This window comes from Anguilla rostrata, chromosome 2, assembly GCF_018555375.3.
Source record: "Anguilla rostrata isolate EN2019 chromosome 2, ASM1855537v3, whole genome shotgun sequence".
NCBI classification, from domain to species: Eukaryota; Metazoa; Chordata; class Actinopteri; order Anguilliformes; family Anguillidae; genus Anguilla; species Anguilla rostrata.
Genome location: NC_057934.1, coordinates 5,679,595 through 5,691,253, shown reverse-complemented (window position 1 = coordinate 5,691,253; position 11,659 = coordinate 5,679,595). Strand labels below are relative to the sequence as shown.

At 40.7% G+C, this 11,659-nt stretch overlaps 1 protein-coding gene across 1 annotated transcript in view; it reads left to right on the top strand.

Annotated features, from left to right (window-relative positions):
• The first annotated feature begins 10,058 nt into the window (after positions 1-10,058).
• pcsk2 (proprotein convertase subtilisin/kexin type 2) overlaps positions 10,059-11,659 on the top strand; it is a 33,660-nt gene continuing 32,059 nt past the window's right edge. The window contains exon 1 of the mRNA XM_064316711.1: positions 10,059-10,604. Within this exon, the coding sequence (XP_064172781.1) occupies positions 10,422-10,604 (183 nt within the window). The 5' untranslated portion in view covers positions 10,059-10,421. The remainder of the gene's footprint in view (positions 10,605-11,659) is intronic.

The window sequence follows — 11,659 nt, the reverse complement described above, 5'->3', positions numbered from 1 at the left end:
ATGGTTTATCTGAAGTTTTCCAAGCTACCAATGGCTTCAATTAGGGTTAAGGGCCCAAATTAGGGTTAGGGTTAGGAAAACTGTAAGTCTGAGGGAAAATGCAAGTTCGCGGCTGTGTTCAGCAGCTTGAATAATGGTTAGGAGACAGGTTTGTTAATGATTTTGAATGAGTCAAATATTTTCTACTGTAGCATGGGTACCTATGGCCATTAAAAATTAGCAATATATAAAAAATTTTTCAAGGAAAAAATCTTTTTAAAAGACCTGAAACATATCATTTTGCATTTGTATTATTGTATGTGTGATATTTACCTTGATTTTTAATAAATTTTAAATGGTTTATCTGAAGTTTTCCAAGCTACCAATGGCTTCAATTAGGGTTAAGGGCCCAAACTAGGGTTAGGGTTAGGAAAACGATAAGTCTGAGGCTAAAGGCAAGTTCACGGCTGTGTTCAGCAGCTTGAATAATGGTTAGGAGACAGGTTTGTTAATGATTTTGAATGAGTCAAATATTTTCTACTGTAGCATGGGTACCTATGGCCATTAAAAATTAGCAATATATAAAAAAATTTTCAAGGAAAAAATCTTTTTAAAAGACCTGAAACATATCATTTTGCATTTGTATTATTGTATGTGTGATATTTACCTTGATTTTTAATGAATTTTAAATGGTTTATCTGAAGTTTTCCAAGCTACCAATGGCTTCAATTAGGGTTAAGGGCCCAAATTAGGGTTAGGGTTAGGAAAACGGTAAGTCTGAGGCTAAAGGCAAGTTCACGGCTGTGTTCAGCAGCTTGAATAATGGTTAGGAGACAGGTTTGTTAATGATTTTGAATGAGTCAAATATTTTCTACTGTAGCATGGGTACCTATGGCCATTAAAAAATTAGCAATATATAAAAAATTATTTCAAGGAAAAAATCTTTTTAAAAGACCTGAAACATATTGTTTTGCATTTGTATTATTGTATGTGTGATATTTATCTTGTTTATTAATCAATTTTAAATGGCTTATCTGAAGTTTTACAAGATACCAATGGCTTCAATTAGGGTTAAGGGCCCAAATTAGGGTTAGGGTTAGGAAAACGGTAAGTCTGAGGGTAAAGGCAATTTCACGGCTGTGTTCACCAGCTTGAATAACGGTTAGGAGACAGGTTTGTTAATGATTTTGAATGAGTCAAATATTTTCTACTGTAGCATGGGTACCTATGGCCATTAAAAAATTAGCAATATATAAAAAAAATTTTCAAGGAAAAAATCTTTTTAAAAGACCTGAAACATATCATTTTGCATTTGTATCATTGTATGTGTGATATTTACCTTGATTTTTAATGAATTCTAACTTATGGAGAGTGAGTCACTTCTGAGAGAGCACTCGGCAACCCACAAAACATTCATTACAATTTAAACGCTCTCTAGTAACAATCTGTGCTAAAAAAAAAACTTACGAATAAAATATTTAACTCTTATTAACATGAAATCATCCTCGGTCTCAATGAGTAAGCAATTTTAAACACTTCAGAGCAAAGACAAATAGATAAATGATGCAACTGTTTGAACAAAACACAGCAAATAGGATTTACAAGAAGTGTAATACCCCTTTTCTGGAACTGAATCGCGGTTACCGTTGTCACCAAGCCACCAAATGGACCGATGATACTTGGTGGTCATTGGCCCGTGCATTATGACCTCACCAAAGGCAGAACAAAGGGACTGGATGTGCTGAGAGGTCAAGTCATGAACCATGAAGGCGTGAAATGGCAGCTCAAGTCAGGTGTCCACCATGCTTCTCTGGGTCCGCCCCCTCGGGCCAGGGGACCCACTGCCTTTGTGTTTCCAGCACAGTCATTGCATATCGGAATGGTAGGCTGTACTGTGGCCTATGCTATTTGTCTCCATACGGCACAGGTGTCAAACTCCAGTCCTGGAGGGCCTCAGTGTTTAGTGTTCTCGACACACGTGTTTCATTTAAGTCACCGATTGGCTAAAGAATCCACACAGCTTGTTCTCAAGGCCTTAACTGGCAGCTGATTGAAAAGAAACCACAAAAACCCCGCAGACACTGCAGCCCCCCTTGGGATTCAGTTTGACACCCCTGCCATAGGGGAACCCTTTTTAGTTATTTATGCAGCCCTCTAAGGTTAGGCGTGAGATGTGTGACAGTTCCCAGATCGAACCATTTTATCTGACAAGGAACCTTTGAACTAGATAGGGTTCCTCAATGGAGACGCAGAGGAGCCTTTTGAAGCCCAACAAGGGGCAATCCATTTCAGGATTTTGAGCCAACCTTCTGCCTTTAATTATTGAATTGTTTAATCATGTTCTGATCTGACGTTTGTATAAAGCACCAGCTACAGCCGCAGAAGACTGCAAGCGTGTCCGTATGATATTACTGTGCTCAAGTACAGGGGTGAACCAGCATAGTTTATAGGGCTGTCGTAAAACTAAAACTAAGTTAATTGGTCGGAACTAAAACCAGAGCACAGACCGGTCCTCCGGGACTGGAGCTGTGCACCCATGGTGCACGTTACGCTGGCTACAGGCCATTACAGACAACGGAGAGGCTCCAGTAGGACTGTAATCACTGCTGCATTCGACCCAAACTCGCTGATCCTGTCTCGACCTCGGGCGAGACCCACTGAAATAAGGCGCAGAAGCAGCGCAGGGGAGGTGCAGACGGAGGAAAGGAATCAATTTCACCGGCTGAAAGGGGAAAGACGGGAGTTTCTTTGAACCGTTCGTCAGGTCTTAAGGGGACACCAGTTTCCTAGGAAACAGTAGTCCCATTTCCAGACCTCTTCAGGCTGCAACTGAAAAGAATATTAGAAAGGATCTGATATGAGAAAAGGCTTAGAGAAAGACCTTTCTATAACTTACTTTATAGATCTACAAGAACACTTCATTGAACAATCAGCTCAGAGTCTATTTTGGTTAACTATATCCCCCCTGTTCTTGAAAATGTTACTCATTTTTTATTACGTAGCTAAAATAACGTTAATGCATGAGATGCATCTCAGGTTCTTTTTATAGCAATCCTTTAGTTGTATGTAACATTTCAACAAAGATGTTTCAATCTTACTCACATTACATGTATGTATACAGCACAAGCTCTCGGCAAATCTGTATATATACTGTATATTCTCACTGAAATATTAAATTGTATTACAGCAGAGAGCTTTGTTGTATGCGCAAGCTATATCACAGGCCCAACTGAAGAAAAAAAAAAAACGTAATAAGAAATGGGCTCTTTCAAAAAGAGAGCCATTCGTGAAATTAGCAAGGCCTGGTTAGTCCACTGTGGCAGATAGGTTATCTCACAGGGTCTATGGCAGGGAAATCCAATGCAATCTTACAGGCCAGCAGAGGTCTGACAAATGTACCCTCCATTTTAGCTGACAGGCTCTGAGCATGCAGAAGACCTGTAATCCTGCCCATTGATTTGCCCAGTGAGTGATCTTCGATAGGATCTACTCCTCAATTTACAGACAGATAGGTGTAGGAGACCTTGCACAATTTTTTTTTTCTTTTGGTTTTCAAGACATCAAGGGGAACATTTCAGCTACAATGGCTTTTTTTACATTTTTGTTTTGTTGTTTTTATTTTAAAAGGATTTTGAAGATTGAGGGATAACTGACTTCTATGTGTATTGGTTAAAGGCTAAGGAATGGAGATGATGATGGAGATGAGCCTTTGTCATTCATGGTTCCTTGTTTTGTTATTTTTTAGCATTCACACTCTGTAGCCCTCCCCATTGCCTTCTACACGCTTAGCAAAACATAATACCAAGCTTGCGTTTTACTGCTATGCACAACCCGTCTCTCCATTTCAGCACTGTATTTATTCAACACTGTTTCACACATTATTTATTTATTTACTCTTTCATTCATATATATACCTCATCATGTCAAAGCTGAGTTTGAGCTTCAATATGGAGACACATAGAATTACGTGCTTTATGGATTACTTACACAGCTTACTTATAATGTTTTTGTGAGGATTTTTACAGAAAGTTCCAAAGACCACAAACAAACAAACAAATGACGACAACTGCAAAATCGATTTAAAAAAAAGATTACAGAATCAATTACGTTTCTAAATATATGGGAGTCTTTTCTAAGATAATTGGGTTTCTCAATAAGATGACACAGAATTGATGTTGTGCAGAGCAGATGTATCGGTGTATACATTTCCATTTTATGTCGTACATGAGTATATTCATAATAATTATACACCATAGTTTGTCTGCGATGAAGCATTGCAGTTTTATAATGTGAAAATGAGGTCAACAGATTTTGTAAATCTCAAGAGAGATAAAAGAAAATATATTTTATTCAAAAACAGCAGAATGAGTAGAGATATTAAATTTGAATGATTGCCACTTTTTCTCATTCAACTTTAGAAATCACATTCTAAGCAAAATGAATAAATAGCCAACAACTGGGGATTCATATGGAATATCTCCAGCCTGATTGCTTCTGGGGTATATCTGAAAATTAGTCTGTGCACCCAGTGAACCCACAATGAAATCTGTGGTTGGGATTACTGGAGTCATTACCCACTTATCCAAAATACACGGACAAAATGGCTGCAGTGTGAACTGCAACCATTTCAAATGGCCCCTATTCCCACCTGTGCCAAATACTGTAAAAATGGACACCTTCACCTATGTACAAAAAACGAAAATGATATGTCCATATCACTATTCCAGACGTTGTTTTCACAGCATGCATTATCGTACGACATAGTTCATTGTTTTCGTGACACACAATATTGTACGGGTATAGATAAGAATGGGAAACAACACGAGGCACTTAGAATGCAAATTATTTTGAAAGGGTATCAATTACAGAATACATCACACAATAAAAGAGAGAAATGTTATTTCCTGTTTGCCTTGCACTCTGTGCATTTGCCTAAACATGGATGGTTTGTATGATGCCTTGTTGTTTTTGAAGCAATATATAGTATCGCCAGGAGATATTTTCGAGGATAAATGCTTTTAATTCTTTTATTTTCAGTTTCTGGAGTGCAGTTTTTTATTTTATTTTTTTTTCTTCAGTGACAATACCTCACATGTAATCGGACAGATGAGGAATCTACAGATGCGGAAAAACATTTCAATCTCCCTGGACGTCTGATGACTTGGAATAAATGAAAGGTTGCAAAAGGTTGTTTCATTTTCTTTGGTTCCTTGATTACAATTTCAGTCATTGACAATGGGAGCCCTTAAAAAATTTAATCAACTGCTTCAAAAATAATACATTTTTTATGAGCAGAACTTTACCAGCATATTGTAACCTTTCATACTTTCCCATTGTTTATCTTGTATAAGCTCTGTTTCACTAATATATTCTCCTTGTTTCAGTTCCAGAGATACCCATTATCATAAAAGGATAGACTCTCGCAGTGCATTCCACCTAACCCATTAGCTAGCTTGTAGAGGTGAATCATGCATTTGACCAATAAAAATGCATGATTTAGTTCTGAATTACAGATGATTGGATCAGTGATTTACCCCCTTTAATTAAAGTAAACAGCAACCAGTATGACACGACGGTGATGAGGTGCTCATTTCAACAGGAGGTTAAATGAGTGAAACCGATGAGCGTGATGTCATTTCTCTGCAAGACACAATGAGCCAACATCTCTCATAGCAAGGGTGCAAACTTTCCCTACGGCTGAGTCAACATGATAGGCAATGCGATATTTGCAACAATTTCTTACTGAACGAGAAATTAAGCAATAAGGAATCAACAGTGTAAGAATTATTATTTTTTTTAAATGTTAGAATAATCCAAAAGGCAAAAGGTAAGACCTGCTATTTTTGTTCTCAAAGCTGGAAACAAGCCTTAGTTTGGTTATATATCTGTTTACAGTCTTTAGGGAAGTTGAACTTCATCATACTGTAAAATCACATATTCGGCTGCGTTTAATTTACTGTCATGAATAAATGACAGTATAATGAAATTTCCCTTATTCTCCCAATACAGATATTCCCAATCGTATTCACCAGCAGTGCTCATATCTACTATGTCCTCTGCACTCTCAAAATGTGTTGTCTTTAGCTAGACGTGAAGACATGATTTTTTTTTACACTGTGATCCACAAGCTGAGTTTGAAGAGAGTTCAGTCAGAGAAACTACATTTCATGTGCAGCTTGAGCAAGCTCCCTGTGGATTCCCAACCTGCCAGCAGGGGCCACTGTTGCGCAGTGAGACGTGGTCACCTTGGCCAGTTGAACCCCATCAGTTCAGGGCAGCCCAACCCTGTTCCAGGAGATCTACCATCCTGGTTTTCATTTCTACCCTAATGTGGCACACCTGATTCTGCTAATCAGCATATCTCTAGCTGTTGAGTGAGGTGTGCTCTGTTATGGCTGCAGTGAAAAGATCTACAGGACCGTAGGTCTCCAGGAACAGCTCTGGGCAGCTCTGCTCTAGCCGATGGCTAATTTGAATGTCGTCCGGAAGTTCTGGGACAAACAAAATTTGATTCCAGATTGCTGCCCATCCATGCACTATAACTCTGCCTTAATTAACGAGATGAGCCCCCCCCAGCAGCCCCCCACCCACCCACCCACCTACCCCTTTAGGTTGCATTGTTGTCTGAACAGTGCTAAAACTCATTTTTCAGTCAAAAGTTAATCACTGATCAACTTCACACCCAGTTGCCCGTCCCAGGCAGCTCCCCAGGCACAGCGAGACATCCAGGCAGTGTCTAAATAGATCCAGGCTTTGCAAACCTTGCAGTAACCCTGAGCCCTGAGTCTCCAACCTCGGCCCTACAGAGTCACAGGGCCCTCTTCAGGCCTTCTGTTTTCCCATTAAAATCTAAGAGGCTGTACGCTGTCAGAAATAAAGGCTATGAAAAGGGGCCCATAAAGCCACACATGCTTGTCAGTGGAGTGGCACCCGATAGACAGGCTACATAAAATTGTTCCCCTAGCCTGTGATACATAATTCATCCGTACCTCTATTTCTTGTAAAGGGCACTTATTAGCACCCAAATATGACACTATTGTAATTTCGGGGGTACATTTGGGAAATCCGTAAAAGAACAGAAATTTTTACCTCCGCTGCGCCTGTATTTCCGAGAGTGTAGGTAATAGAGGTAACAGAACCGTGTAATTATGACATCGGTGGAGCTCGCTCACGGGAAGGTCTGACAGGAAGCGCCTATTTCCGCAGGGGCCGTTTTGAGCGAGTTTTTGGAGCGCAATTTTCGGCCGTTCCAGGGAGCTCCGCGTTCCAAAAATGGCGTTCCGGCGATTTGGCGGTTTGGCCAACACCGCCCATTAAGCCGCTATGCAAGCGGTGTGCAATGAGCGCCTTAATTACCGCATTTGGGAATCGGGTTCTGAAAAGAACACAAACAATAAAAAAATCATTGCTTTGTTCAGCCCGGCTATTGACTTCCCATTTCCATAAAATTCTTTCCATTTCGTCGCCAGCGCACGGGACCATTTCCTTTGTAAATCTGGCTCCGAAGGAGTTTTTAATGGCCTTTTTTTTGTAACGTGAAATTTGTCCCATGATGTCACTCGAAAAGGATGCGCCCAAGCAGTAGAGGCTGTAGAGGAGAACTTGCTAAATTCTCTGTAATAAATCATTGTATGCTACAAGGCAGAAAATGCTGGTTTGGCTGCCCAAGAGTGTTTGTAATGAAGCCTCTTGTCTGAACACATGTTATGCAGGAGTGTAAGTGCCTGTTCACAATGACTGCTCATTGGCTCAGTGTGGTTAATTTTGCCGCTTACCTTTTACACTGTTTTTTTTTCCCTCGGTCCTTGGTGTCTGGTAGGATTTTTATCAGGGCAATCGCCACTGTATAGTTTTTCTATTTGAGCTGATTGGATACAGAGGTAATGAAGAATGTGTGACTTCAACTGATACAGATAAAGGGAATGAATACAGTTTTATTTCATGCAGTCAGGCTTTGAAATAGTTTGAGTAATCGGTGCTCAATATGCACGGTATGGTTGATAAGGTCACTTCAGAATAATGTGTAGTCTAAAGTGTAGTTATTTGAGCCCTTCCCTTTTGGTACTAAAACGTGTCCAGTGGTTTTACTGTTACGCCACTGTGAAGCCTGGCGGCTTTCCTGCAATAAAAAGCAAATGAATAAATGAATACATTGCACAGATAAAATAAGAGACACCATCAAAAACATTCAAGTCTACAAGTCCTCTCATACTAAAACACCATTTTCATCACAAGCACTTCATCTCTTATCAAAGAGGAGTGGGGGGAGGGGGTGGTAAAAAAAAAAAAAAAAAAAAAAAAAAAACAAGTGCGAATAATATGAAGATGCTATCATTGTGAGAAGCCATCGTTCATCTTGCGACTCCGCCACACAAGAGAAGCAATCACCCAAAAAAACGCCTTCGCCCCTCTCTCCCTCCTCTGCAGTGCACTTGTGTGGAGGCGACGTGGGAAAGATCAAATCCCTTGTTTTTTGTGTTTTTTTTTTTTTTCTTTCTTTCTTGCTCCATCAGCTCTATTCATGCAGGAGCGCAGAATCCCTGAGCCTCGGCGAGCAGCGAGCAGCGACGATCTCGCGCAACATCTGCCTCCATCTGCCCCCGGCGCGCACTTCGCCCACGTAGACAATGATTGACAGGGAAACAGACACTTAATTGACATAATAGAGTGCAATTTGGCGAAGGGAGAGGCAACATCCAACCGTGGAAAACAGCTGCCATTCCCAGCCCAGCCAGCGGCTCCACGGGCAAACGCCGTGCATCTGTGGCTACCAAACACCCTACAAAAGATGAAGGAAAAAGTAATACAAGCGCCACGACCTCCACAGGGACAAGTATGTCCTCTCCAGTCTTTTTGAGACAGTAACTAGCAAAACCGCATGTGACCGGTGGGGTCTGGGACAGTTCACAGTTCAGTTTTTTTTTTTTTTTCATCAAAAGTGGTTTTATGTGCACAAAATGTCCAGGTGCTGTGTCTGCCTCTATTCACTAAAAAGACTTTTGGCACTCTGTATAATTTAACCTGGTTTCTACAGGCCAGTGAGGCACAGAAATAGAGCGGGTTTGGCACTGGTACACTACACAGGAACTGAATAGATGTGTGCAGCTTTGGCTGCTGAATTATTGCTTGTAACGATGGCTTGTTGCCATTCGTGTACAGCAGTGTGGTGCCAGAGGGGGTTTAGATGTGTTCTTTTCTACAATGCACTTACACCTGGCTATCTGAACCATGTTCAGTGTGTCTCTCTTTCCCTGTCCCCCTCCCTCTCTCTCTCTCACTCTCCCTCTCCCTCTCTCCCACTCTCTCTCTGTCGCTCCCTCTCTCTCTCCCTCTCTTTCTTTCACTCTCTGTCTCTCACTCCCTCTCTCACTCTCTCGCTCTCTCTGCCTGGAGGACAGAATGGGTCACGACCATGATGACGTCAAGCTAGAGACCCTAGAACACACACACACACACACACACACACAAACAGGGACCTGACGGCCTGATTAAATAATGTTACAACAGACTGGACTGACCTTCCCGGTTGGTTTCTCTTTTGCCAGTGAACAGTTTAGGGAAAGCGTGCTGCTACTGCACAGAGAGGGGAAATGAGAGAACAACACTGCTAGCGCTTTATGCAAATACCAGCCTCAGCTTCTCAGAAGACTCTGATCTGGACAGACCCTTGCACCAGGGCACCTCCTACCATCTCACACCCACACACAGCATCATTTACTGGTTTTCTGCCATCCCAACCTACACTCTCCTTCAGTGGTACTGTCCTTCTTTTGGCTTTATTGCAGATATGATCATATAGATTTGTATATCTACATACGGTTATACATGCTACAATAACAGATTTAATTGAATGTGTCTCATGTGTATCTGGTTTATAAGCTCAAATTGATGGCCTTCTTTTTTTACAGTAAAAAATTCAATTGCACCATAGCTGTCAGAGTCTTCCAGCCCTAGGAGATGATGCAATCATTGTGCCAGTCTATATTTGGGATCTCCGTTTTTTTCTCTCTCTCTCTCTCTCCCGCCTGATAGGCAGACCAATAGCTTGCATAAAATAAAGGAATTCTCCAGGGTGCTGAAACTACCCTCAGTCCTCGGCATCTGCAAGTGACGGTTCCATCCAAACAAGAGGGGTATGGCGGACACACCCGCCGCAGCTCATTGGACAGTGCTCAGTGGAACGTCACGCGGAGAAGACCTTCTAGACCGCGCCGATGAATTATAGATGAAAGGGTTTGTGCATATTTGGCAACGCGACGCAAGCTCACAGCCTCTTCCGACAACAACATTGCACCGTTCGGACCCTCCAACTTCAGCTGATCCGCGTCCACCAGAGAGGACGCGATGTATCCCGCGAGCCGTTAATTCAGGACTTGAAGCAGGAATTCTTTTCTTGAAGCATCCCATTTGTAGAAGTAGAATCCTTACCCCATCGAGACACGATGCTCGAATTTAGCAGAAAGGGGGCAATAGTCACCTTGATACTGCTGATCGTCACGGTTTCTGCTACTGCATCTACAGAAGAAGGTATTTTTACAAATCATTTTCTGGTTGAGTTGCATGAACAGACTGAGGATGAAGCCCACCAACTTGCAACGGAAAACGGGTTTGACAGTGCCCGAAAGGTAAGGAGACGCGCGTCCAAAAATAATTCCGCTAAACAATTAAAATATGTTGAAAGTTGCAATACCGCGCATTTCTATTATAAAATCGAAGGGATAAATGGGTGTTCAGATTCATGTCTTAAATTATGGGTTGAATACTACAGATATTTATTTTTGCGCGATGCATAGTTTCTGGAAGCATTGAAAATAGCATATGACGTTTGGCACTAGAAATGATAAATTGTTGGAGCTATGTCATTCCTTATGCAACAATGGTCCTTCATCAGATTTTATATTGGGAACACGACCTGTTTTCTATTGAATAGCTGTCATTATAATATATATATATATATATATATATATATATATATATATATATATAGTGCCTTTGTTTCATATTTAGCTAAAATTGCAAATGATGATAATTTGATTGCTTTTCTAAAATAAAATACCTGATTCCCATCTTTAAAAAAACGGTGTAAGTAAATACATGCAAATACACAAGCCTACTACATGAATTAAATACACTCAAACATGAACCAGGAGATATTTGTAGATCTACAAAGAAGTCATAGAAACACAAAAAGCTGCAATAATCCCGTTTCAATTCTGTAGGGAATTAGAACCTTCTGAGTCAACAGGTTTTTAAAGATTCCCCTGGGATGTATCCAGTCCAGCCGGATAATTGAAAACTCACAGTACCCCCCACCTAAAGACCTCTAATGCGCGCGATCGGATGAAAGCGAACGCGGCAACTGTTTACCGTGGATATTGTTTTCGGCTTCACGTACTAAAAATACCTTCCCCAAATAATAAATGGCCAGTGCGAAAGCGCTTTCAGGTAACACACGACAGAATGGTTTCTGGTCATGATAATAAAACAATATTTAAACAAACACAGTTAAAATGAATGTTTTTTTTTTTTCCTTTTCCTCCTTATGACTTACAGGAGAGTGTTACACTTTTTGAAAATTAGTTCATTTTCTAACCACTTAAAAATGGCCTGTCTTTGAAGCTTTTTCTTAAAGTACACAACCAATAATTCCATATTGTTGTTGTCCAAATTGCCTATCTAA